This window comes from Chlorocebus sabaeus, chromosome 20 (genome assembly GCF_047675955.1).
Source record: "Chlorocebus sabaeus isolate Y175 chromosome 20, mChlSab1.0.hap1, whole genome shotgun sequence".
NCBI lineage: Eukaryota > Metazoa > Chordata > Mammalia > Primates > Cercopithecidae > Chlorocebus > Chlorocebus sabaeus.
This window is the reverse complement of record NC_132923.1, coordinates 105,761,744-105,787,912: the sequence shown is the minus strand read 5'-3', so window position 1 is coordinate 105,787,912 and position 26,169 is coordinate 105,761,744. Positions and strand designations below refer to the sequence as shown.

The following is a 26,169-nucleotide window of genomic DNA, read 5'->3' as shown; positions in this document are numbered from 1 at the left end:
ACAAAAATTAGCTGGTCATGGTGGTGTGCCCCTGTAATCCCAGTTACTCAGGAAGCTGAGGCACAAGAATCACTTGAACCCAGAGAGTGGAGGCTGCAGTGAGCTGAGATCACACCACTGCACTCAGAGCTACAGAGCGAGACTTTGTCTCAAAAACCAACCAACCAACCAACCAACCAACCAACCAACCAACCAACCACCCTCACCCTGCCCCAACCCACAGAAAGTCACTAAACAAACAACTACAACAAGCAGCTCTGGGGACCTAATTTCCAGAGTTGCCATGCTATAATACTTAAATACCTAGTTTTCAAAAAATATAAGGCATGCAAAGCAGCAAGTAACTATGGTCCACATAGAAGGAAAAAGTAGTCTTCTCAACAAATTGTGCTAAGACAACTGGCTAACCAAAGAATGGTTATGCCAAAGAATGAAGGTAAGCCCCTGCCTAACATAATACACAAAAATTAATTCAACATGGATCAAGGACCTAAATGTAAGAGCTAAAACTGTAAAATTCTTAGAGGGCCAGGTGTGGTGGCTCATGCCTGTAACCCCAGCACTTTCGGAGGCCAAGACAGGAGGATGGCTTTAGCCCAGGAGTTAGTGACCAGCCTGAGCAACATGGTGATTCCTCGTCTCTACACAATAAAAACAAAAAGTTGCGTGTGGTTGTATATGCCTGTAGTCACAGCTACTTGGGAGGCTGAGATGGGAGGATCACTTGGGCCAGGGAGGTTGAGGCTGCAGTGAGCCGTGATTGCGGCTCTGTACTCCAGCTTGGGTAAGACTGGCGGGATCTTGGCTCACTGAAACCTCTGCTTCCGTGTTCCAGCAATTCTCCTGCTTCAGCCTCCTGGGTAGCTGGGATTACAGGTATGCGCCACCACGCCCAGCTAATTTTTGTATTTTTAGTAGAGACGGGTTTCACCATGTCGGCCAGGCTGGTCTCAAACTCCTGACCTCAGGTGATATGCCTGACCCGGCCTCCCAAAGTGGTGGGATTACAGGCGTGAGCCACTGCACCCGGCCAAGACCCCATCTTTTAAACAAACAAACCCTTATAGCTCTACATTTTTAAGGCGTGGATAACACAGAGAGGGCTCAGAGATGTTTCAATAAATGAATGACACACTTCTGAAGATGAACCACAAATAAATGTTTTAAGAGTATGGGTCATTTCATTCAGCAGAAAGAGACTTTGGGGTGACTGTTCCAAGTTTTAAAGGGCTGGCACCAAAAACAAGGGAATCAGCCATGGAACCTTAGTGAAGGTCACAGGCTTAAATTCAATCCTGTAGTCAACAAGGACAGTCTTGAGTAGGATCTGTGCCAAGATGCCTCTTCCTCCCAATTTTCATGGTTTAGGATGGAAAGTAGTTTCTTCTTTGTTCACGTAAATATGAACTAAAAATCAGTTCATTACTCAGATAAATGGTCCAAAAACAATGCTTTACTCCTGTCCTACATGCCCAACATCTCCCCCTCCCCCAACTCCTGTGGTCCAAGTCCAAACTTCTTAACTCAGAATTCAGGGCCTTAATAATTTAGATCCTATATATTTTATAAACTGTACTATAATCTTTGTCTCAATAGATCTTTCACTCAAGTCAAGTCTATCTTAGTCTTTCTCCTAAAAGTCATGGTAGTCAGTTTGTCTAAAATAATTTAGAATTTTACTTCCAGATAACTAGCACTTTTAATATTTTACTTTGAAACAATCATAAATTTATAGAAAACTTGGGAGTAAAGAAAGCACTTTTTTTGGTTTAAATCATTTGAGAGTAAGTTGCTTACCCAATGCCTTATCACCTTTTTTTTTTTTTTTTTGGAGATGGAGTCTCGCTCTGTTGCCCAGGCTGGAGAGCAGTGGCGTGATCTCCAATCACTGCAACCTCCACCTCCCGGGTTCAAGCAGTTCTCCTGCCTCAGCCTCCCAAGTAGCTGGTATTACAGGCATCTGACACCACGCCCGGCTTTTTTGTATTTTTAGTAGAGACAGGGTTTCATCATGTTGGCCAGGCTGGTTTCGAACTCCTGACCTCAAGTGATCCACCTGCCTAGGCCTCCCAAAGTGCTAGGATTACAGGCATGAGCCACTGCGCCTGGCCCCTTATCACTCCTAAATAGTGTTTGTCCTACAAAGATGTTCTCCTACATCATCTCAACATAACCATCAAAATCAAAAAATACAGATACACTATCACCATTTTATCCTCAAATCCCACTCAAGTTTTATCCCAGATATCCCAAATGTCTTATTGCACAAGGATTCAGTCTGGAATCATGTGTTAAATTTAGACTCCAGCCTGGAAGACTCTCTCAAACTTTTCTTGAGTTTTATGAACTCAACACTTCTGAAAGTTACAGGATAGTTATCATCCCCGATTTAGGTTTATCTTGTTTCCTCTTGATTAGACTTAAGTTATACATCTTTGGTAGGAATATCACAGAAATGATGCTGTATCTTTGTTGTATCCTAGCAAATGGCTCATGATTTTGACTTGCCCCATTACTAATTAGGTCGATTTGATAATTTAGTTAGAATGTTCTTTTGACAAGATAAGCCTTGACAAGCACAGGGCTTATCTTGTACTTTCACTGCCTCGGGGCTGAAATAGAAGCCCTGGTTCCTTTTAGTGGAAAATAGTTTTTAAAGGCCAAGACCTGTGCAATAAGGGGTGCTCATGCTATTGGGGTCTTGTTGCTCCTAAACCTTTTCAGTGGACAGTCAGGCAATATATATTTAGGTACACACACACCTACACACTCACACATTTATGTCTATTTTTTTCTATATGTATCTGTTTCTATATTGAATGCTGTGAGTTCATACTTATACCTCACACAAGATTCAGTTTAGTCTTCTCTTTCGTACTGGTAACTCCATTCTTGGACAGAGAAATCAGCCTCCCATTAAACTCAATATATTCACTTATTTGATTACGCTTCCTGCATGCAACCAATTTCTCATATTCTCTTCCACCCTTCTCCTGCATAATTATCCTCCTTTCCCTACTTGAATTGTGATTCCAATTCTTGGTTGAACCCATGTGGGACCCTTCTTTACCCAACTTGGGTCATTCCTCTGTGTGAACACCCTCATCACTCTGCTACGGTTCCTTTCCAGTCTGCACTTCTCCAGGCATGCTGTCGTCATCTTGCTCAGTCTCAGACACCCTACACCAAATCGTTTCTACCCTGTGTGGATGCCCTCAATTCAGGCTTTGACATCCACACTCTCCCTGTACTGCCTGATGTACTGACGACCCTTTCACCCAGTTAGGGCACTGACTCTCCATGTTGGGCTGCTGTCCCTCCCTCACCCTCAAATTCTCCACACTGGTTACCTACCCTGTGTTGTATGGATGCCTTCCTCACTCTCTGACTACTCCCTACAATGTACTGCCCTGCCCTGTGTGGATGCTCTCCTTACCACACTTGTGCTCTGACACTCCACTCTGAGCTACCTTGGCCAATCTCTAACCAGAGCACCTTCCCTGCTTTGGCCTACATAACTGGCTTTAGGACTGAACTGCTCATGAAAGGGAAATTTATATATATATATATGAGTACATACACACATACACGCAGTATTTCACTTAATTTTATTAGAAGAATGCGCTTGATAAGAAGTTTGAAAACAATCTGTATGAATAATGCCCAGACTGCTACTTTTAGACTAAAAATGCAAGTGCTGTTGGAAACCTTTGCTTTCTGTTAAGCACTCTGACATGTAAAAAGCAACATGACTTTTCTTTCTCTTAAACTGAAGTTATTCAATTCCTGTATTTGCAACCTAGTAACAAAAAAGACAGTAACACAAAGCATTCCAACTTCACAAGTAACTGAAAAGTACATTGCAAAAAGCTGTTAAATGATGTCTTAAATATACTGACATTAAAAATAGGAGCTGCCTAAAAAGCAGTCATCTTTAGGTGATGTGACATATTGCTCATTAAAAAAAGTATTAACTTGAGTAACACGGTAAAAATAACTATTCCAAATCATGTTTAATTAAGGCAGAAGAGAAGCAAAAAACCAAAAGAAGGAAGACAGGAAGGACATACACTCTTTTTCTACTCCCTAAATAGTTCCTAGATGTTTATTATAGCAGGCCCTCAATAATAATGTTAACAAAATTCACTCGGGCATTTCCACCTCTTACTATCTTCTGAAATGACAATTAGCAAATCAGCTACTGTTAAGACTCTCCAACTACAGTGACATCTAGGTAAGAGCTCTGGTTTAGAAACCAATCTTAAACCACAGACTCTCCTCCCATGCAACCATCAAGGGGCCCAAGTGATTAGGTATAAGAAAATCACTCAGTATAAAAACATGTTGGCCAAGTGTCGTAGCTCACACCTGTAATCCCAGCACTTTGGGAGGCTGGGGAGAGGGTGGGGCAGCGGATCACAAGGTGAGGAGTTCGAGACCAGCCTGGCCAATATGGTGAACCCATCCCTACTAAAAATACAAAAATTAGCCGGGCGTGGTGTGGTGCCTGTAGTTCCAGCTACTAGGGAGGCTGAGGAAGGGGAACTGCTTGAACCCGGGAAGCAGAAGTTGCAGTGAGCTGAGATCGCGCCACTGTATTGGTCGACAGAGCAAGACTCCATCTCCAAAGAAAAAAAAAGCAATTTGGCTGGGTGTGGTGGCTTACACCTGTAATCTCAGCACTTTGGGAGACCTAGGCAGGTGATTGCTCTGACTCAGGAGTTCGAGATCAGCCTGGGCAATATGGTGAAACCCTATCTCTACTGAAAATACAAAAATTAGGCAGGTATGGTGGTGCACACCTGTAATCCCAGCTACTCAAGAGGCTGAGGCTGGGGAATCACTTGAACCTGGGAGGTAGACGCTACAGTGAGCCAAGATTGTGCCACTGTACTCCAGCCTGGGCGACAGAGTGAGACCCTGTCTCAAAGAAAAAAAAAAAGCAAATTCATTAATTCATTTAAAAAGCAATAAGAAGTATGGGGCTGTAGCCTCCCAGATGTACTCTTTTGAAGTCCCTCACTGTTTAATAATTAAAATGTCAACCAGAGTCCAAAATTCGTGTCAAAGAAATAATCAAATGGTTGGTACTATGATGTACTGTGTCCTTGTGTGCCTCTGAGATAAGTTATTATTTCTAGGTCTCAATTTCCTTATTTATAAAATGAGGATGCTCAATGAGATCAGTGGCTCCCAGAATGTCAGACTGGCTACACTGAATCACTTAAAGGACACATTAAAATATCTGATTCCCGGCCGGGCGCGGTGGCTCAAGCCTGTAATCCCAGCACTTTGGGAGGCCGAGATGGGCGGATCACGAGGTCAGGAGATCGAGACCATCCTGGCTAACACGGTGAAACCCCGTCTCTACTAAAAATACAAAAAAAACTAGCCGGGCGAGGTGGCGGGCGCCTGTAGTCCCAGCTACTCCGGAGGCTGAGGCAGGAGAATGGCGTAAACCCGGGAGGCGGAGCTTGCAGTGAGCTGAGATCCGGCCACTACAGTCCAGCCCGGGCTACAGAGCAAGACTCCGTCTCAAAAAAAAAAAAAAAAAAAAAATCTGATTCCCATTGCAGATCCACTGAACTAGATTCTTTGGGTATTTTTAACAGGTTCTTCAGGTGATGACCATACAAAGATAGGCTGGAAACCATCTGACTAAATGATGCTTAAGTTCCCATCTTGTGCTATACTAAAACCATTCACTGAAATTTTTATATATTGTCTGTAATCTCACAACAGCTTTTTTTTTTTTTTTTTTTTTTTGCTGCCTCCCTGTTGGTGGGGATACTCACAACAGCCTTGAAAAGACACGCATATTACTGTCGCTGTTCTTTTTTTTTTGAGACGGAGTCTCGCTCTGTCGCTCAGGCTGGAATGCAGTGGTGCAATCTCGGCTCACTGCAAGTTCTGCCTCCTGGGTTCACACCATTCTTCTGCCTCAGTCTCCCGAGTAGCTGGGACTACAGGCGCCCGCCATCGCGCCTGGCTTATTTTTTGTATTTTTAGTAGAGACGGGGTTTCACCATGTTAGCCAGGATGGTCTCGACCTCCTGACCTCATGATTCGCCTGTCTCGGCCTCCTGAAGTGCTGGGATTACAGGTGTGAGACACCGCGCCAGGCCTATTTCGAGTAACAATTTATTCTATGGGTCTATTATTATTCTGTAGGGTAATTAAAACACGTATTAAATGTTTTATTTTAAATGGGGAAAAATTTCAAGTATCTGTTATGGGAAACGACTGCTAAAATTAAGTTTTGTAGAGGAAGGTAGAGTATAAGTGGAAAGGCAAGATAAGGTTCACACTACATCACCTCATCACCTCAGAAACTGGAACAGAGAGACAATACCCACCTTAACTGTGCCATCGTCACTGCCAGTGCAGACAAGTTGAGGGCCTCTCCTGGCTGGATAACAGGAATTCACAAAGGAGGTATGTCCCTTTAGCCTTTTAACCCTCTCGCCTGTTTCACTATCCCACACAGCCACAGTTTTATCTGTGGATGCTGAGAAGAGCATACTACAAAGTAAGAGAAAGAACAAAAAAGAAGTGAAGATAAACAGTAACAATCTATCTTTCCTACTTGCCAAAAGGTGCCAAATTTTTCAAGATTTGCCAGTTTGCCCATGATGCTGAAATGCCTCACCCTACCAAAATCCTATTTGTGCTTCAGGTCCAGATATAAGATCTGACCCTGTGAAGTTAAAAAAGGGGGACCCTTCTTTGAGTCCCCATGACATACAGCTAATGTAGCAGTTCGCTCTGTCTTTTCCACTTTTGTGATAGGTAACATTTTAAACACAAGACACCCTCTCACTTGGAAATGTTTAATAACTCCCTGGTGCTGCAGAGATCAGAGAGACTGTGGTACTCTGGACCCGACAGCTGAGTTACTCCAATCTTCTCTCTTTACCAAACTTTTTCTTTTGTCTCTGAGGACAATTTCTTTCTTTCTTTTTTTTTTTTTTATTTTGAGATGAGATCTTGCTCTGTCACCCAGGCTGGAATCATGGCTCACTGCAGCCTCGACCTCCTGGGCTCAAGTGATCCTCCCAACTCAGCCTCCTGAGTAGCTGGGACCACAGGTCGGTGCCACTATGCCCAGCTAATTTTAAAAAATCATTTGTAGAGGCAAGGTCTCACTATGTTGCCCAGGCTGCTCTTCAACTGGGCTCAAGCAATCTTCCTGTCTCAGCCTCCTACAGTGATAGGGTTACAGGTGTAAGCAACCACGCCCAGCCTCTGAGGATGATTTCTAAGTTATAACTGATCTTGTAATGCTTTCTTTTTTCATTTTTTTTGAGATGGAGTCTCTCTGTGTTGCCCAGGCTGGTTTTGAACTCTTGGGCTCCAGGAATCCTCCTGCCTTAGGATCCCAAATAGCTGGGATTATAAGCACATGCCACTGGGCCCAGCTTTCTAATGCTTTATTTAAAATGTATACAATGCTATGGAGCACCCTAAGATTTTAGAGGTCAGAAATGTAAAACAATGAATGTTTACCAGACTATCTAACAATGGAATTAAATCTGCATAGCCAGATTTCCATATTATCTATATTATAAAATAATATAGTCATTAAAATAATGTTTATGACATCAGATGTTGGCTGAGCAATGTTAAGAGAAAAAAGCAGCAAATAAGATTGCACACATAGTTCTGGCCGGGTGCGGTGGCTCATGCCTGTAATCCCAGCACTTTGGGAGGCCGAGGCAGGCAGATGACAAGGTCAGGAGATCGAGACCGTCCTGGCTAACACAGTGAAACCCCATCTCTACTAAAAATACAAAAAAATTAGCCAGTTGTGGTGGCAGGCACCTGTAATCCCAGCTACTCAGGAAGCTGAGGCAGGAGAATGGTGTGAACCCAGGAGACGGAGTTTGCAATGAGCCAAGATTGCGCCACTGCACTCCAGCCTGGGCAACAGAGCGAGACTCTGTCTCAGATTAAAAAAAAAAAAAAAATTAAGTGATTATCTTTGGAGTGGCAGAAATATAGACTATTTTTTCATCTTTCTGCTTTTTTTGGTTTCTCAAAAGAAATGATTTTTATAATAAAAATAGCTGATTTCAGGCCAGGCATGGTGGTTAATGCTTATAATCACAGCATTTCTGGCAGACTGAGGCAGGTGGACTGCTTGAGCTCAGGAGTAATATAGCAAGAATGATTTTTAAAAATTATCTGGGCATGGAGGCATGGGCTTGTGGCCCCAGCTATTTGGGAGGCTGAAGTGGGAGGATCCCTCGAGCAGGAGGTTGAGGCTGCAGTGAGCTATGTTTGTGTCACTGCACTCCAGCCTACATACAAAAATCACATTCACTTTATGTCTTAAAAAGAGAAAACAAATATGTCTGGGTTGTTGAAATGACAGATATAACATCTTTATATTCGCATACACAGACAATAAACACCTCACTTGGGGTGACAGTGATAAATCAGATACTAAAGTAGCTACCCAAAATTAGTACTTTTTGATGGCAGGGTCTCCTGAGAAAAGATGAAAGGTGAAAGGACACCAAGAAGAATTAGTATGAGAAGCTGTCATTCCATTATGCAGAATACTCACCTGCCATCTGTGTTGTAATGCAATTCCATCACTGCTCCACTGTGTCCTTTCAGTGTGGCATAGTTATCACAGTCACCATAGACATTCCACAACACTGTTAGGGAGACGGGGGTTCTGTGAGCATTACCAGGCAAAGGGTACTTATAAATTTATCAAAACAACAGATCTCAGGCTGGGCATGGTGGCTTACGCTTGTAATCCCAGCACTTTGGGAGACCAAGGCGGGTGGATCACTTGAGGTCAGGAGTTCGAGACCAGGGAAACCCCGTCTCTACTAAAAATACAAAAATTAGCCAGGTGTGGTGGCAGACGCCTATAATCCCAGCTCTCGGGATGCTGAGGCAGGAGAATCACTTGAACCTGGGAGACGGAGGATACAGTGAGCTGAGATTGCATCACCGCACTCCAACCTGGGTGACAGAGTGAGACTCTGTTTCTAAAAAACCAACCGACCAACCAAACAAAAAAAAACTATGTAGTTTGTCTGATGAAATTAAGCATATCAATAATTCGTATATGTTCTGCAAAGATCCCTAAGCCACCCGGACGTTTGGCCACCAGTAAGCTTAAGGATCACAGAGCCAGAACATCCAAATCAAAATGGGTAGTGAAGATGGGTATCATCCACTTGCCACCGAGGCAAAGAGTTAACAGAAAAGAGCCAAAGAACTCATTTCATCTCATAATCTGGCAAGACAGTAGCTAACAGAAGCATCTAATTTTTTTTTGCCTTTTGGCTTCCTTTGCTAGAGTATAAATAAAATGACTTTTTCTAAATGGGTATGAGAAATTCTACTTATTTCTCAAAAACGGAAATCTGGTCGTAGATCCTAATGATGTACGTAGATTATTTAAGGGAGTTACCACTTTAGGATTCCTTCTTTTCCATATGCTAGCTAGGATTCTGGGTGTGAATTAAGAGGACCTTATACCTTTGGGAAAATAAAAGTTATTTCTCTCTTCATTACTGCCATTAACCTGTTATGTCTAGATTGCTAAGTGTCTTGGTAAATTAGCTGGAGATTTGCCTCTATGAGGAAGATATTCTCAAACCAGAACTCGCTTTCAAACTAGTAAAATAATGGCTTATGTATTTACCCCATGGACTCCAAGTTCTACACCCAAGATCATTCAGCATGTTCATGCCCCAATTTTAGCATATTAGCCATGCGGCCTGTTATGTTGCCAACATAGAGTGATACCTTCTGTGGCACTCAAGATTAAAAAAAAAATATCACTCTCTGGCAGGAACAATTATTCCAGATTCAAAAACTATGCCTCACATATCAGTCGGTCAAATCCTGCAGATGCTAAGGTGGATCCGTTGGGGTGGAACTTGCAGCAGTATACTTCCCCTTCATGTCCAGAGAGCAGCATGATTGGGGCTTGAAGGGAGGAACACCTTGGAGGTCCCTAAACAAAAGAGAAGCACAAGGTAACTACTGCATACAGGCAAAGGAGACTACAAAATTAGGGGGTGGGGAGTGGAGGGAAAAGACCAGGAAAACAATGATTAGGTGGGTTTCATCTGACTCAGAGAATGGCTCCTCTTCTCACATGAATGCCTCTAACTTGATACTCCCTGAAACTTTCCATCATCTACCTGTTATAATGACTCTCTTGTTCACTCTCTCGGCTCTTGTTGTATGACTAACTATTTTTTGGAGATAGGGTCTCATTCTGTCACCTAGGCTGGACTGCATTGGTGTGATCATGGTTCACTGCAGCTTCAAACTCCTTGGCTCAAGTGATCCTCCTGCCTCAGCCTCCTGAGGAGCCAGGACTACAGGCATGCACTAGCATAATGTGCTAATTTTTTTAGTTTTTGTGGAGATGAGGTCTTGCTACATTGCCCAGGCTGGTCTCAAACTCCTGGCCTCCCTCCTTGGCCTCCCAAAGCACTAAGATTATAGGAATGAGCCACCACATTTGGCCGGGCTCATTTAATGAATGACAGAACTGACTTTCCCAACAACCCTGCATGGTATGGAGTACTGGGTGAAATAGTTTTGTTTTATTTTTTGTGTGTGTGTTTTGAGACACAGTCTTGCTCTGTCACCCAGATTGGCATGCAGTGGCGTGATCTCGGCTCACTGCAACCTCTGCTTTCTGGGTTCAAGGGATCTGGTGCCTCAGCCTCCCGAGCAGCCAAGATTACAGGCATGCACAACCATGCCCGGCTAATTTTTGCATTTTTAGTAGAGATGGGGTTTCACCATGTTGGCCAGGCTGGTCTCAAACTCCCAGCCTCAAGTGATCTGACTGCCTTGGCCTCCCAGAGTGCTGGGATTACAGGCATGAGCCACTGCGCACGGCCTATTTTTATTTCTTATTTTTTTCATAGCAAAGGGATCCTCAGCACGGGTGAAGTGGTTTTGATTATGGTCTTGGACACTAAGATGACACTTGGGCAATTCATCTAAACATGGGCTGATATGCTCACTTGTCAAATGGGAGAAGTATACTACCCATAATCCCCAAATCTCTTCAGCACCTTCCAGCACATTCTTACTTATTTATTTATTGGGAAGGAGTCTTGCTCTGTTGCCCAGGCTGGAGTACAATGGCATGATCTCATCTCATCGCAAACTCCGCCTCCTGGGTTCAGGCGATTCTCCTGCATCAGCCTCCCGAGTGGCTGGGATTACAGGTGCCCACCACCAAGCCCCGCCACATTAATTTAGTTTTAAAAAATGTTAGGTGCAGGCTGGGCACGGTGGCTCACACCTGTAATCCCAGCACTTGGGGAGGCTGAGGTGGGCAGATCACTTGAGGTCAAGAGTTTGAGACCAGCCTGACCAACATGGTGAAACCCCACCTGTACTTAAAAAAAACACAAAAACTAGCCAGGCGTGGTGGTGGGCGCCTGTAATTCCAGCCACTCGGGAGGCTGAGGCAGGAGAATCACTTGAACCCGGGAGGTGGAGGTTGTAATGCGCTGAGATCGCACCATTCCACTCCAGCCTGGGTGACAAGAGCAAAATCCCATCTTAAAAATAAAAAGTTATGTGCTAGGCACGGGGCAAACAGCTATGAACAAAATAAACAATGGAGCTTGCTGTTCCAGTGGGAAAGGGGGAAGGGAGGAGAGAAGGTGAGAGAAAACAAGCAAAATATATACTTGGTGTCATGTGCTATAGAAAAAAGAAGGGATGGGCAAGGTGGCTCATGCCTGTAATCTCAGCACTTTGGGAGGCCAAGGTGTGCAGATTGCTTGAGCTCAGGAGTAAAATCCTGTCTCTACACAAAAATACAATACAATTAGGTGTGGTGGTATGTGTCTGTGGTCCCAGCTATTCAGGAGGCTGAGGCAGAAGGATTACTTGATCCCTGGTGGCGGAGGATGCAGCGAGCCAGTGGTCAACACAGAGAGATTCTGTCTCAAAAGAAAAAACAGAGAGAGAGAGAGAGAGAGAGAGAGAGAGAGAGAGAGAGAGAGAGAAGCAATGTAGGTTCCACAGTATGTGGTACTGCAATTTAAAATAGGGTGGTCAGGAAAACTCTCACTGAAAAAATTACATTTGGGCAAATATTCGCAGGAGCTGAATAATAAACCAGGTGAACATTTGGGAAGAGCAATCCCACAGGGAGGACAGCAAATGCAAAGGTCCTGAGGCAGAGGTTTGGAAGAGAGTGTAACTGAAGCCAGGTGAGCAATGAGAAATTGGTCAGAGAGGTAAAGGGAAAGAGGACAAATAATTATAAGAATTTTGGTTTTTACTCTGGATGAAGTAGAAAGCCACCAGAAAGTTTTCTGCAGAGTGTAATGTGATCCGTTGTTTAGAAGGATTCCTTTGGTTATTGGCTTGGTAACAGGTGCTGCTACAAAGGCAGAAAGTGGAAGACCAGTTAGGGTCCCACTACAAAAATGCCAGATGAGATAATAACGGCTTAGGCCACGAGGCAGTGATGGAGATGGTAGAAGTAGCAATTCTAGATCTATTTTGAGAACGGTGCCAGCAGGATTTATTGAGGAGATGAGAGGACACTCGTATTTCCTCGTCTGAGCCTAAACAGGGCATTAGAAGTGTGATCACTATTTCTATCCTACAAAAAATATAGTTAGGAGCATGGTTTCTCAGTTCAACATCTGTTTCTATCACGTGCTTGATAAGTCTGTTTTTCCATCTGCAAAATGGGTTAATAACGTTCCTAACAGGCTGCTACCAAGATCAATGGAAATTTCATATACGAAACACCTTAGTACAAGAGTCAATGAATGTTAGCTGCTATTCAGTTGTTAATAATACTAGCGCAGGGAAATAAAGGGAAAAGCAACTTGCCCAAAGTCCCCAAACGAGCCAACACCAATCATTTCCCTTTTTTCCTCCCTCCCTCATTCATTCATTCTACAAACTCTTCGGAATTTCTGTTCTATGCTAGATCCACGTTAGAGTCAGGATGCTTAAGCCCGGGTCCGGGTTGTGAGCCCAAGGTTCTCAACTCTAATTCTAACGCTACCTCACAGGGCAGTCGAGAGGCTGAAAACCAGCGCCAAACGGGGGAACAAGTACAGAGCATCCGCAGGCTATGAGGCGCTTTTACAGTGTTGGTGTGCTTTAACTCTAGGTAGAAACTCTCGTTCTGCCCCCTGCAATGCGGGAAAGGGTCGGTGCCGGGTCACCAGATACAGCGCTCTGAGGGGAGGAAGATGAGCTGAGGGCCAAAGGCCGCCTGTTTCTTCACTTACCGCTTGCAGCAAAGCTCCCGGCGTCGCCTGCTGCTGCCCGGCTCCTGGGCCCGACCCCGCTCCCAGCAGCAACTCATGCCGCTGCCGCTTGACTGGAACCAGCGGCAACTCCGGGCCCTTACGCTTCTGTTGTTCTATCATGGCGGCAACCGGTCTCTTCAGTGCCGCCACTAACCGCGCTGCGCCCCTCAGGCGCCACGCAATTGGCTCCAGCTTAGTCCTTCCTCCACAACTTCCAGCTTGGAAGAACCAATCGGTTTTCAATATACCCATTTGCACCGCCCTCGGATAGTCTCTTGTTATTGGGCATATCTTTCTGACGTCATGAGAGTGCGATTCCAGGATTGGTGGACGGAGCTGGCGACCTCCCTAGGCGCGCTGGGTCTTGTGGGTGGAAACGCGCTGGCTGACTGGGGTCGGCGTTTAGTTCAGCGCCGGGACTCGGGGACCTGGAGCTGACGCCTAGTACGTATGAGGAAGAGCTGGGTGGGTGGCAGCCTGAGTCTGAAGGCGACGCCTCGGTTGTGCAGTCTGAAGCTGCCCTTTTCAGCTGAGGGTGCTGATAGCAAGGGGTGGGAGGCGGGCCGCGAGTCCCCAGCTGTGATAAGTAGTAGCATGGGCTCTCTTTCCGGGCGGGAGCGGAGCCTTGGGGGCCTCTGGCGGCAAGACCCAGCCCCTGCGGCTCCCTTCTTCAAGAGCGCCCGTCGTGGCCAATCCTGTGCCGGGCATTCCCAGGGAGAAAGGCCTGTGTCCCAACTTCCTCTGGTGCCCCGTTTGGCCAAGGAGGCTGACTTGTTTCTGCCACTGATTTTGCAGTTTTTGATTAGGGCCTAGTCTCTGTCCCCCTGAGAGAGACAGTGATGAGGGAAATGTCCGACTCCTTCTCCAGAGCACAGTCTTGTTGAGAAATTTGAGACTCATGCTCATGAACGTGGTCATTGCGTCAGTCGTCCAGCTGATATTTAGCAGCGCGTTGGGGGTACGTGGTGAACCAGACACGGTCCCTACTCTCAGGGCGTTTAAGTCTGGTGGGGAAAACGTTAAACAGTGACCTCACTAATACATGGAAATGCCTCCTAGTGCTGTTTGATGCTATGAGAAATAAGCAGGAAGGTTTTTCACAGGAAAAGATGCCTGCTCTGGTAGCTGCAGGAAGAATTGTAATTAATTAAGTGAAGAGGTAAAGGCAGAACCTTCCGTAGAGAACTACTTGTTCAGAGCCCTGAGGCACTTGGAGGAAAAATGACTAAAAGCACAAAGAGCCAGTGTGACTGATACAAAGAGAATGAAGGGGAGTATGGTACAAGATGAAGCTGTACGTGATAGCGGTCAGACCTTGCAGGAATTTGTAGCTTTTATTTTAAAACGGATGAGATACCACTGAGCCGTCTTCCCCCGGTGGGGTGTGGTGGAGGAGGGGGCTTGATCTCTCAGGCTCAGTGGTGTGAACAGATTGGGGCTGGGGAAGCCCTAGTCGATACATGTGGACCACTTAGGATATACAGTAATCCTGGTCAGAGATGTCAGTGAGGACTGAGATATGGGTGGAACTGCAGAGAATTGGACAGATTCTAGAGGTATGTAGGAGGTAAAATGGGCGGAACTTGGTGAAGGGTTGATTTTAGTGAGTGAAGACAGGAATCAAAGGTAACTCATAGGTTTCTGGCTTATGTAGTTGAATAGATGGTGGTATCATTCAGTCACTATCACGGAATCCCCCAAGCTGGATAGGGAACACTAGAAGACGACTAGAGACCAGGTTTTTTGTTTTTTTTGTGTGTTTTTTTTTTTTTTGCGGGGGCAGGTTCTTGCTCTGTCGCCCAGGCTGGAGTGCGGTGGCACAATCTCCACTCACTGCAACCTCCACCTCCCAGGTTCAAGCAATTCTGCCTTAGCCTCCCCAGTAGCTGGGATTACAGTCGCTACCCGCTGTGCCTGGCCAATTTTTGTATTTTTATTGGAGATGGGGTTCCACCGTATTGGCCAGGCTGGTCTCCAACTCCTGGCCTCAAGTATCCACATGCCTCGGCCTCCCAAAATTCTGGGATTACAGGCTTGAGCCACTGCTCCCAGCTGAGACCAGTTTTGACTCATTGATTGATTGTGTGGGGTCATTCATGACATCCAGGAGGCAGTTTGAAACACAGCTTTGTGCTCAGAAGAGAGATTTGTGTTGGCAATATAAAATTGGGGATAATTTGTATATACGTGAATTGAGCCATAGGTGTGGATAAGGTCACCTAAGTCAGAACCTTGACTAGTTCCGACATTTAATGGTGAAGAACAGGTGGATCAACCTACAGGAGATACAGAAGGAAGGAAGGAAGACTGGAGGAATGTTTCAGAAGCAAAAGAATGATTTGTGATAGAAACTTCTAGAATTTAAATAACATGAAGATTGAAAAATATATTTTGGCTTTTATCATCATGGAGGTCATGGTAATGTTAGCAAGAGTTATTTTGTTGGTGTGATTGGGCAAAAAGTCAGATATGAGGCAAGGATTTGGACAAGAAAATGTAGGTAGTGAACCTACACAGTATTTTTCATAGATATGATTGTAAAGAGGAGGAGAGGATGCGCTAACCGATGGGGATAAGGATTATCCAGGATCCAATTGAGGATACAATTGTGAGAAATTTGAGAATATTGTAGAAGATTTGAAAGTCATTGTGGAGTGTGAGAGAATGAGGTTACTAGAGAAATGTAGGATGCAAGGAAAAAAAAATTAAAAACTTTTTTCCAGCATATTCAGTGGTTTAGTGCATACATGGAGAAAACCTGTCTGGGTATGGCAAGGACATCGCTTGCTCAAGACACATTCTAACCTCTAATATGTCTTCTCTTACTGAAAAATCTGGAAAACTAAAAACCATTTTCTAGACTCCTTTGCATCTAAGGTGAAAATTGAATTTGGAACTGAGTTAAATGTGGAGAGAAGGAGGGTATGAGTCATCCAGTTTTGCTGCCAGTCATGGCAGTAAGTTCTCCAGTCAATAGCTCCCTGGTTGGGTGACTTGCTGCAGTAATAGCCATAACTTTCTTGGATTGTGGCAAAGGTGGTGTTATTTTGTGGGTTAGGTGTTGTTCCTGGAAGTTCTGCCAAAGTCTTTTATTGCAGTACATCCCTTTCTGCTTAAATGGGTTCTGTTGTCTGCAACTGTCCCTGACCAGGTTAGAGGTACTGCCAGACAGTTAACTATAAAGACAGAGTTAAAGGGAGTTTAGGGTGTTGTTGGAATGATGGGCTATGGAATCTAAGCTGGTCTGGAAGAAAACTGAAGAAAAAGGGGAGGGCTGATAGATTGGAAGAAAATAGAGGCCAATAAATCAGGTTCTAATGAGGTCAAAGAACAGTATTCTCTGCTAGAGGATTTCTGTTTATCCTAAAAGGCTTACTCAGTTATCTGTTTAACTTCCCTATTTCCCCCAGACCCTCTTTCTCTTCCTAGCTACTACTTTTGTTTGTTTGTTTTGAGACAGGGTCTCACTCTGTTGTCCAGGCTGATTGCAGTGGCGTGATTATGGCTCACTGTAGCCTTGACCTCCCAGGCTCCAGTGATCCTCCCACCTCAGCCTCTCCAGTAGGTGGGACTACAGGTATGCACCACCATGCCTGGCTAATTGTGGTATTTTTTGTAGAGATAAGGTCTTGCCATGTTGTCCAGGCCAGTCTCAAACTCCTGGCCTCAAGCGATCTTGCCGCCTTGGTCTCCCAATAGTGCTATGATTATAGGCATAAGCCACCATGCCTGGCCGCCGAGCTTCTGCTTTAGCACTTACCACATTGCAGTATAATTGGTCACCATTATCCCTATCAGACTAAGGTCTTTGAGAACAGGGACGGTGTTGAAAAGGGTGGTTTAGGCCGGGTGCGGTGGCTCACTTCTGTAATCCCAGAACTTTGGGAGGCCGAGGCAGGTGGATCACCTGAGGTCAGAAGTTTAAGACATCCTGACCAACATGGTGAAACCCTGTCTCTACTAAAAATACAAAAATTAGCTGAGCATGGTGGTGTGTGCCTATAATCCCAGCTACTTGGGAGGCTGAAGCAGGAGAATTGCTTGAACCTGGGAGGAGGTTGCAGTGAGCTAAGATCATGCCATTGCACTCCAGCCTGGGTGACAAGAGTGAAACTCCGTCTCAAAAAAAAAAAAAAAAAAGAAAAGGGTGGTTTAGTGGCAAGTGTGTGTGGCTCTTGGAATGGCCTAAGATTTGTCTCTTTCTTGCTATGTGGTTTTGGACAAGTTATTTCCTTCCTGTAAAGTAGGATTACTTGCTTTGTAGAGGAGTTTTAAGGATTGAAAGCAGGTTTATAAAGTATCTTATATATAAATAGCAATCAGTAGCATACTGAATTCATCAATTAACAATTTAAATGGGGTAAAATTAAATACTTCACTATTTCAGTAGACAATTTCCATATCTTACACTGTGCTAGGCACTGGAGATTTGGGGAGGAAGGATATGGTGTGCAAGACAAGGGCATGCTTACAAGAATTCCACATTCTACAAAGGGAGGAAAAAAAGTCCCCAAAAATGATTTGAATCCCATCTCCATCATTCATATTTTGCAATCTTGAACAAGTTTACTTAGCTTCTCTTGTGTCCTCATTTTTAAAATGGCAATGATAATTGCCTATTTTATGGGATAGTCAAGAAGAGAATTATTGAATGTCATGAAGATAAAATTTTAAAAAGAAAATTAAGAGAAGTAAAGCTCTTAGATTAATACATGGCAGATATGACGCACTCAAATATTAGCTATTATAAGGCTTTGAAGAGATCTTAGGAATAATTGACTGAAAGAGTGGTGTTGGGTGGTAGAATAAGTGCTGATCCTGGGGTCTTGTACCAATGTTGCTAACTGTGAGCAGCCTTTGTCACATCACTTGGCTTCATTTTCAGTTGCATAAGAGTAATAGATTTAATTATTTCCATAATTCCTTTAAGCTTTTACATTTTCTGAGTTCATCTTTTGTGTATTTCCTAGCATTTTACTATTCCTCTTTCCTGCTTTTGGCTATTTTCTCAACAGGTCCATAACTGGAATTTGAAAGGAAGAAGCATCTATCTTACATGGTCACTCTAGAGTTTGGTGGGAGGGAGAAAACTTGGACCACCAGTTTGACATTTGGAAGTGTCCCAGCCGGGCGCGGTGGCTCACACCTGTAATCCTAACACTTTGGGAGGCTGAGGCTAGCGGATCACTTGAGGTCAGGAGTTTGAGACCAGCCTGGCCAACATGGTGAAACCCCGTCTCTACGAAAAGTACTCAAATTAGCCGGGCATGGTGTTGCATGCCTGTAGTCCCTGCTATTCGGGAGGCAGGGGTGAGAGAATCACTTGAACCCGGGAGGCGGAGGTTGCAGTGAGTCGAGATTGCACCACTGCACTCCAGCCTGGGCAACAGAGCAAGACTCTGTCTTAAAAAAATAAAAATAAAAAAGAAAGTGTTCCATCTGTTGATCTGTCCAACATATTAAATGGGACCTAGCTCCTCCTTCTATATCCTTTAGACCATAAAGTGTTCCCCCCTCTTTCTCTACCTGTGCTTGGCATATAGTAAGGCTCATTTCATTCATTTAGAAAAACTGAGTACTTGTAGTATATCAGGAACACAAAATCAAATAAGAAATGGTCCTTGGTTTCGTGTTTGAATGAATGGATCCGGACCTTGCTCATCCTAGCCTCTTCCATGAATGATATCCACATTCATTCCTCTAATGTTGGGACCTAGTTAGTGTTAGAGCTATACTCTACAAAATTTAGATTTAGACTGAGTATTAGCCCATTTTCACACTGCTCTAAAGAACTCCCTGAGACTGGGTAATTATAAAGGAAATTTATAATTTATAATTTATAATTTCGACTCACTGCAACCTCCACCTCCCATGTTCAAGCGGTTCTCCTGCCTCAGCCTCCTGAGTGGCTGGGATTACAGGTGCCCACCACAATGCCCGACTAATTTTTGTATTTTTAATAGAGATGGGGTTTTATCGTGTTGCCCAGGCTGTTCTTGAGCTCCTGGGCTCTAGTGATCTACCCGCCTTGGCCTCCCAAAGTGTACTGGTATTAACAGGTGTGAGCCACCATGCCTGACTTAATGTTATATACTCTTTTTTTTTTTTTTTCGAAACGGAGTCTCGCTCTGTCGCCCAGGCTGGAGTGCAGTGGTGCCATCTCAGCTCACTGCAAGCTCCGCCTCCTGGGTTCATGCCATTCTCCTGCCTCAGCCTCCCGAGTAGCTGGGATTACAGGCGCCTGTCACAACGCCCGGCTAATTTTTTGTATTTTTAGTAGAGACAAGGTTTCACTATGTTAGTCAGGATGGTCTCGATCTCCTGACCTCGTGATCCACCCGCCTTGGCCTCCCAAAGTGCTAGGATTACAGGCGTGATCCACCGTGCCCAGCTGTATACTCTTTTTAAAAAGTAGCAGAACTCTTTTTTTTTCCAAGTGAAATCTTACACAGCATTTTAATGTGTAAACTGGATCAAAGCAGAATACATCGTTACAGCAGGCAACCTTCCAGTAATTCTCACTCACTCCCCCTTTCACTGTCGCCCACCAAAAGGCTGGGATATTAACTGTGAATCAGTAATAATAGGCCTTTGCCTAATTACTGAGGAGAAGCTTCTACCCAACTGCTCTGAGTGGGACTTCCCCCAGCTCTAGTTTCTTTAGGAGTTCTACTCCCCCAGCCTTTGGTATGGAGGCTCACCTCTGGTTGGTTGACTTAGAGGCAGCCTCATTGGTCTCGGACCTTGTGGTTACCTAGATACTTCAGAGTTGACTTTTTTTTTTTTTAAATCTTTTTGAGACAGGGTTTCATTTTGTCGTCTAGGCTGGAGTACAGTGGTATGATCACTGCTCAGTGCACCCTCCATCTCTTGGGCTCAAGTGATCCTCCTGCCTCAGCCTCCTGAGTAGCTGGGACTATAGGCACGTGCCACCATGCCGAGCTAATTTATTTTATTTTTTGTATTTTTAGTAGAGATGGGGTTTCACCGTGTTGTCCAGGCTGGTCTTGAACTCATGACCTCAAGTGATCCACCCACTTTGGCCTTCCAAAGTGCTGGAATACAGGCGTGAGCCACCATGCCCTGCCATAATTTTTTTTTTTTTTTTAATATTTGTGTAGATGGGGTGTAGCTATGTTGACCAGGCTAGCCTCGAACTTCTGGGCTCAAGCATTCCTTCCACCTTGGCCTTCCAAAGTGCTGGGATTATAGGCGTGAGTTACTGTGCCTAGCCTGGAAGTTGACTTTTTTAGAATAAATTTAGATTAACTAAGGAGCCTCTGGGTAACCACGGTAGAACTCTAGGTTTCTACAGAATTTGAAAAAAAGTTTTATATTCCATGTTTAAAAAATGACAACCATTTACTTTCCTGAAATTGTAAACCTGTTATAGTTATACCCCCTTGTTCATGGGGGATACATTCTAAGACCCCCATTGGATCCCTGAAATTGTGGCCACTGCTGAACCCAGTTGCTATCAATTGGAAGACGTTTCTGTTTGTATTTTCTACCCACAAATTTAATGCCTCTCCATCTTAACTAAGCATTTATCATACACTGTGGCTGTAACTTTAGCAGTCTGAGGTGTAACAGCAAAACTAACACGAATGTGTTTTTCTTCCTCACAATTTCAGACATTGAGGATTCATTGTTACTATAGATCTTAGCAACCTTAGCATACAATTTTTTTCTCCTTGAGAACTTTCACTTTTTCACTTAAAGGAAGCACTTTACAGCTTCTCTTTGGCATACCGAAATTGCCAGCATTACTACTCTGCTTTGTGGCCATTATTAAGTAAAGAAAGGATTCTTTGAACACAAGCAGAGATACTTCAACAGTCAGTCTGATAACCAAGATGGCTACTATGTGACTAATGGGCACTTAATATACACTAAGTGACTAGTGTATGCAGCATGGATACGCTGGACAAAGGGGATGATTCATATCCCAGATGGAACAGAGTGGGATGGCACAAGATTTCATCACACTAATAAGAACAACATAATAGTATTAAACTTATGAATTGTTTATTTCTGGAATTTTTCATTTGGTGTTTTTGGAGCGTGGTAGACTGTGAGTAACGGCAACTGTGGAAAGTACAGCTGTGGATGGGGGGGGGTACTGTACTGTTATATTTCAGGCTTTCTCTCAAAAATGCATGCCAGTTTTTATGAGATAAGGTCTCACTGTGTTGCCCAGGCTGGATTGCATTGGCATAATCGTACCTCACTGCAGCCTTGATCTCCTTGGCTCAAGTGATCCTCTTGCTTCAGCTTCCAAAGTAGCTGGGATTTTAGGCTGATGTCACCACACCTGGCTGATTTTTTTCTTTTTTTTCTTTTTGGAGACGGAGTCTCACTTTGTCGCCAGGCCAGACTGTAGTGGCACGATCTTGGCTCATTGCAGTCTCTGCCTCCTGGGTTCAAGCAATTCTCCTGCCTCAGCTTCCCAAGTACCTGAGACTACAGGTGCGTGCCACTACACCCAGCTAATTTTTGTATTTTTAGTAGAGACGGGGTTTCACCATGTTGGCCAGGATGGTCTTGATCTCTTGACCTTGTGATCCGCCCGCCTTGGCCTCCCAAAGTACTGGGATTACAGGCGTGAGCCACCCTGCCTGGCTGATTTTTTCTTTTTTAAAGTGGAGATAAAATCTCGCCATGTTGTCCAGGCTGGTCTTGAACTCCTGGCCTCAAGTGATCCTCCTGCCTTAGCCTCCCAAAGTGCTGGGATTACAGTCCTGAGCCACTGCACCTGGCCCCAGTTTGCTTCTTGAAGAATTGCACGGGGTTTCTTAGGCCACCGTCCTACAGGAGGTGCAAATCTGGGAGCACTAAACCTAGCTTTTTATATGCTGATCACAGCAGAAGTCTGTAAGCAACAATGTAAATTCATTTCTGCTTTTGACCTTTTTTTTTTTTTTTTTGAGACGGAATCTTGCTCTGTTGCCTAGGCTGGAGTGCAGTGGCCCAATCTTGGCTCACTGCAGCGTCTGCCTCCCCGGTTCAAGCGATTCTCCTGCCTCAGCCTCCAGCGTAGCTGGGATTACAGGTGCCCGCCATCATGCCTGGCTAATTTTTATTCTTTTTTTTTTTTTTGAGATGGAGTCTCACTGTGTCACCAGGCTGGAGTGCAGTGGCGCAATCTCGGCTCACTGCAACGTCTGCCACCCAGGTTCAAGCAATTCCCCTGCCTCAGCCTCCCAGGTAGCTGGGACCACAGGTGTGCACCACCATACCTGGCTCATTTTTTGTGTTTTAGTAGAGATGGGGTTTCACCATGTTGGCCAGGCTGGTCTCGAACTCCTGACCTCAGATGATCCACTTGCCTTGGCCTCCCAAAGTGCTGGGATTACAGGCGTGAGCCACTGCATCTGGCCTATGACCTTTGTGTGCAGAGGAACAGATGATAGATTAAGATGTTTGAAGTTAATTTAGATGTTTCAGCTGCTGGTGCCCCTGTGGATTCTGTATGTTTCAAGTATTGGAGGGATAATAAAAGTCTCCTAATAGAACCTGATAGATTAATAACTCCTATTCTAGCATGTGAGATAAGGGATACTGGACAGAGGGAAGGGACAGGCTAGAGATGAGACTGTATTGCTATGAAATGGAAGAGGCAGGATTTAACCAGAATGTAAAACTTGGAATTAACCTGTTTATGAGCTATTTCTCAAGAACTGACGAATCTGCCTGTATTATCTCTGTGTACTTTAGTAAAGTAATAAAAAGACACTTTGGCTGACCTAAGCAGAAAAGGGCAAGTTTATTATAAGGATGTAAGATTGTCTTATGGAACTTGAGGACAAGGGTGTTCCTGAGCTATGGGATAATACTAGAACAAGGGTTTGGATGTCCTGACAGGATTTTCTTTCATTTCTGTTTCAAGTGAAGCTGTCTACTTAATGGATGGTCATTGTCAATCAGGAATACTTACCAAAAGCAGGACATCAAGTCATCCTCTGAAAGTGAAAGGAAGCAGTGAGGGTTGAGGAGAGAAGAAAGTATTTACCTGTGAAAACACAAGAAAAATAATTTCAGGTTTTACTGGTGTCAGGTGTAATTGGGAGGAAAGAGAACTGAGGATAGTACCATTAGATTTATCTTGGCAGTGATTTATCCAACAGAGTAAAGAGGCATGTTTAAGAGCTGCTAGATTGCTGGTTTCCTCTCTGTTTAAAATCAGGAGACTGAGCAAGATTATCTCTAAGGTAAGTATCCAAAGCTGTAAGTTTTGCTACTTAGGCAGCATCAGCGTCACCTAGTAGCTGGTTGAAAATGCATTATCTCAGGTAACACCTCAGACTGACTGAACTGCGATCTGCATTTTCACATAATTTAGATATAGTTAAATAAATTTGGTACATCCAACAATGGATTATTAGGTAGGTGTTAACAAAAAGTTGTGGATGTATATGAATTGCTATAAGAAAATGTTAATGATTTCATGATTCCATTAAAAAACCACTTCTACATATAAAAAAAAACTAAGAATATAAATCAAATTGAATTACAGATGATTTAATTTTCTTTCATTTTCTTTATTATTAATGTATTAGCTGAATTTTTTTTATTATCTGAACTTTTACAGTGTGTATGTGTGTTTTAATTTTATCAAGAAAAAAAATGTAAGACCTTTTCTCTTTGAAGTCATTTCAGATTTAACACCTAGCATAGTAGGTAAGAGAATGGACTCTGGTGTCAGCCAGTTTGACTCCCCATTTCCTGGCTTTTTGACATGCTTAGTAATTTGACTTTTGGAGCCTTTGTTCTCTCATCTGTATAATATAATAGTAACATAACCTACATTTTAAGAGTTTTGAGAATTTTTTTTGTTTTGTTTTGTTTTGTTTTTGAGATGGGGTTCACTCTATTCCCCGGGCTGGAGTGCCGTGGTGTGATCTCAGCTCACTGCAGCCTCTGCCTCCCCAGTTTAAGTGATTCTCCTGTTTCAGCCTCCCAAGTAGCTGGGACTACAGGCACCCACCACCATGCCTGGCTAATTTTTGTATTTTTAGTAGAGATGGGATTTCGCCATGTTGGCCAGGCTGGTCTGGAACTGCTGACCTCAGGGGATCCTCCCACCTCAGCTCCCACAGTGCTGGGATTACAGATGTGAGCCACCATACCCAGCCTGAGTTTTGAGAATTAAATGAGATTGCTTGTCTAGTGCTTAGCACAGTGCCTGGACATAGTAAGTGCTCCATTAATGTTTTTATTTCTGTTATTCCATTTTTTTGAGATCTGGTCAAACATACTTACCTTCTTTTCCCACCCTCCCCCAAAATTCTTCCCCTGGCAAAAAAATAGCAAAAATAGCAATTTAAAAAACCAAACACAACAAAATTAGTAGCCTAATAGCCTTGGGTAACTAATAAATTGTTAAGAAATAGGATCAAGGTTTCCAAAATTCCCCACAATTAGAATAAACAAAAGAGATTTGGATAAAAGTGTATGGTATTAAACCTAGTGGTATTATTCTGTAGAGAATAGCTGTGGATTATGTGCATATTCATTTCTTTAACGCAGATATCTAATTGGTGTCTAATTTCTTTATGACAGGACACTTGTGTTAGCTTTAATAGAAGAGAAATGGAGGAGCCATAGAATATTAAGGATGAATTCGGGAAGGCCTGAGACCATGGAAAACTTGCCTGCTCTCTACACTATTTTCCAAGGAGAGGTATATTCTTTTGTGCTTTGAAAACTCTCCATTTATGTTAAGAATAGATTGAGGGTGACAACTGGGTTTGATGTTCCTGTCCACTTAAGTCTATCTTGAGCGTTACAGCTTAAATGGGAAGGGCCAACGGAACGTGTGGCAATCACATGTGCCTTCTCTAAGCTCCAGATATTTAAGTGTGTAGTTGACATCGTCAGTGGAATACCAGCATGTCTAATTTATGTTTTAAAATTAATTTATTTTTTCACCGCTGTGGTTTGAATGTGTACCCTAAAAAGCATGTTTCAGAAACTTAATCTCCAGTGCATCAACGTTGGGAGGTAGGGCCTAGTAGGAGGTATTTAGGTCATGAGGGCTCCACCTCCTGAATGGATTAATGCCAATTATTGAAAGACTTGAGGCTGTGAGTTTGATCTCTTTCTCTCCTTTTTTTTTTTTTTGAGATGGAGTCTCGCTCTGTCGCCCAGGCTGGAGTGCAGTGGCCGGATGTCAGCTCACTGCAAGCTCCGCCTCCTGGGTTCACGCCATTCTCCTGCCTCAGCCTCACGAGTAGCTGGGACTACAGGTGCCCGCCACCTTGCCTGGCTAGTTTTTTGTATTTTTTAGTAGAGACGGGGTTTCACCGTGTTAGCCAGGATGGTCTCGATCTCCTGACCTCGTGATCCACCCTTCTCGGCCTCCCAAAGTGCTGGGATTTCTTTCTCTCCTTACCCTCTTACCTTCCACCATAGGATGACACAACAAGAAGATTCTTGCCAGATGCTGGCACCTTGCTCTTGGACTTTCCAACCTTCAGAACTATGAGCCAAATAAATTTCAGTTCTTTATAAATTATCAAGTCCCTGGTATTCTGTTAAAGTAACACAGAACATACCAAGACACTCAACAAATTGTTTCTCTTCTAGACGTTTTCACTTCAACAAATAGAACCACTATCCTGCAGGTTCCCAGACTACACATCTGGCCATCATCCTTGAGCTCTCTTCTTGATTTGATTTTGATTTTCCCTCCCACTCTAGTCTGTTTGCAAGTCCTAATTATATCTGTAGTCTGTGTACTTCTTTATCCCCTTGGCACCCTATTAGTTAAAACTCTCCATCTTTTGCCTCGTCTTTACTAGGATCCCTGCTTCATTGTAGCTCCTCTCCAATCTATTCTTCACATTGCAGCTAGCATAAGATTTTTTTTTTTTTCAATTCTTTTTAA

The 26,169-nt window shown here is 43.8% G+C and overlaps 2 protein-coding genes across 3 annotated transcripts in view; one reads left to right on the top strand and one right to left on the bottom strand.

The window, feature by feature from the left end:
- The window catches only part of SNRNP40 (small nuclear ribonucleoprotein U5 subunit 40), a 38,788-nt gene extending 25,335 nt beyond the window's left edge, over window positions 1-13,453 (bottom strand). The window contains exons 1-4 of the mRNA XM_007979667.3: window positions 13,260-13,453; window positions 9,853-9,982; window positions 8,570-8,663; window positions 6,357-6,522 (exon numbers count right to left, since the gene is read on the bottom strand). Of these exons, the coding sequence (XP_007977858.2) occupies window positions 6,357-6,522; window positions 8,570-8,663; window positions 9,853-9,982; window positions 13,260-13,400 (531 nt within the window). The 5' untranslated portion in view covers window positions 13,401-13,453. The remainder of the gene's footprint in view (window positions 1-6,356; window positions 6,523-8,569; window positions 8,664-9,852; window positions 9,983-13,259) is intronic.
- Window positions 13,454-13,615: 162 nt separating this feature from the next.
- Window positions 13,616-26,169, top strand: part of ZCCHC17 (zinc finger CCHC-type containing 17) — a 68,031-nt gene continuing 55,477 nt past the window's right edge. Inside the window, exons 1-2 of one of the 2 annotated variants that reach the window (XM_007979664.3) lie at window positions 13,616-13,724; window positions 24,843-24,963. In XM_007979664.3, coding sequence (XP_007977855.1) covers window positions 24,898-24,963 — 66 coding nt within the window. In that variant the 5' untranslated portion in view covers window positions 13,616-13,724; window positions 24,843-24,897. Of the gene's footprint in view, window positions 13,725-24,842; window positions 24,964-26,169 lie in introns of those variants that run through there. The other variant, XM_007979665.3, reaches the window with a different exon arrangement.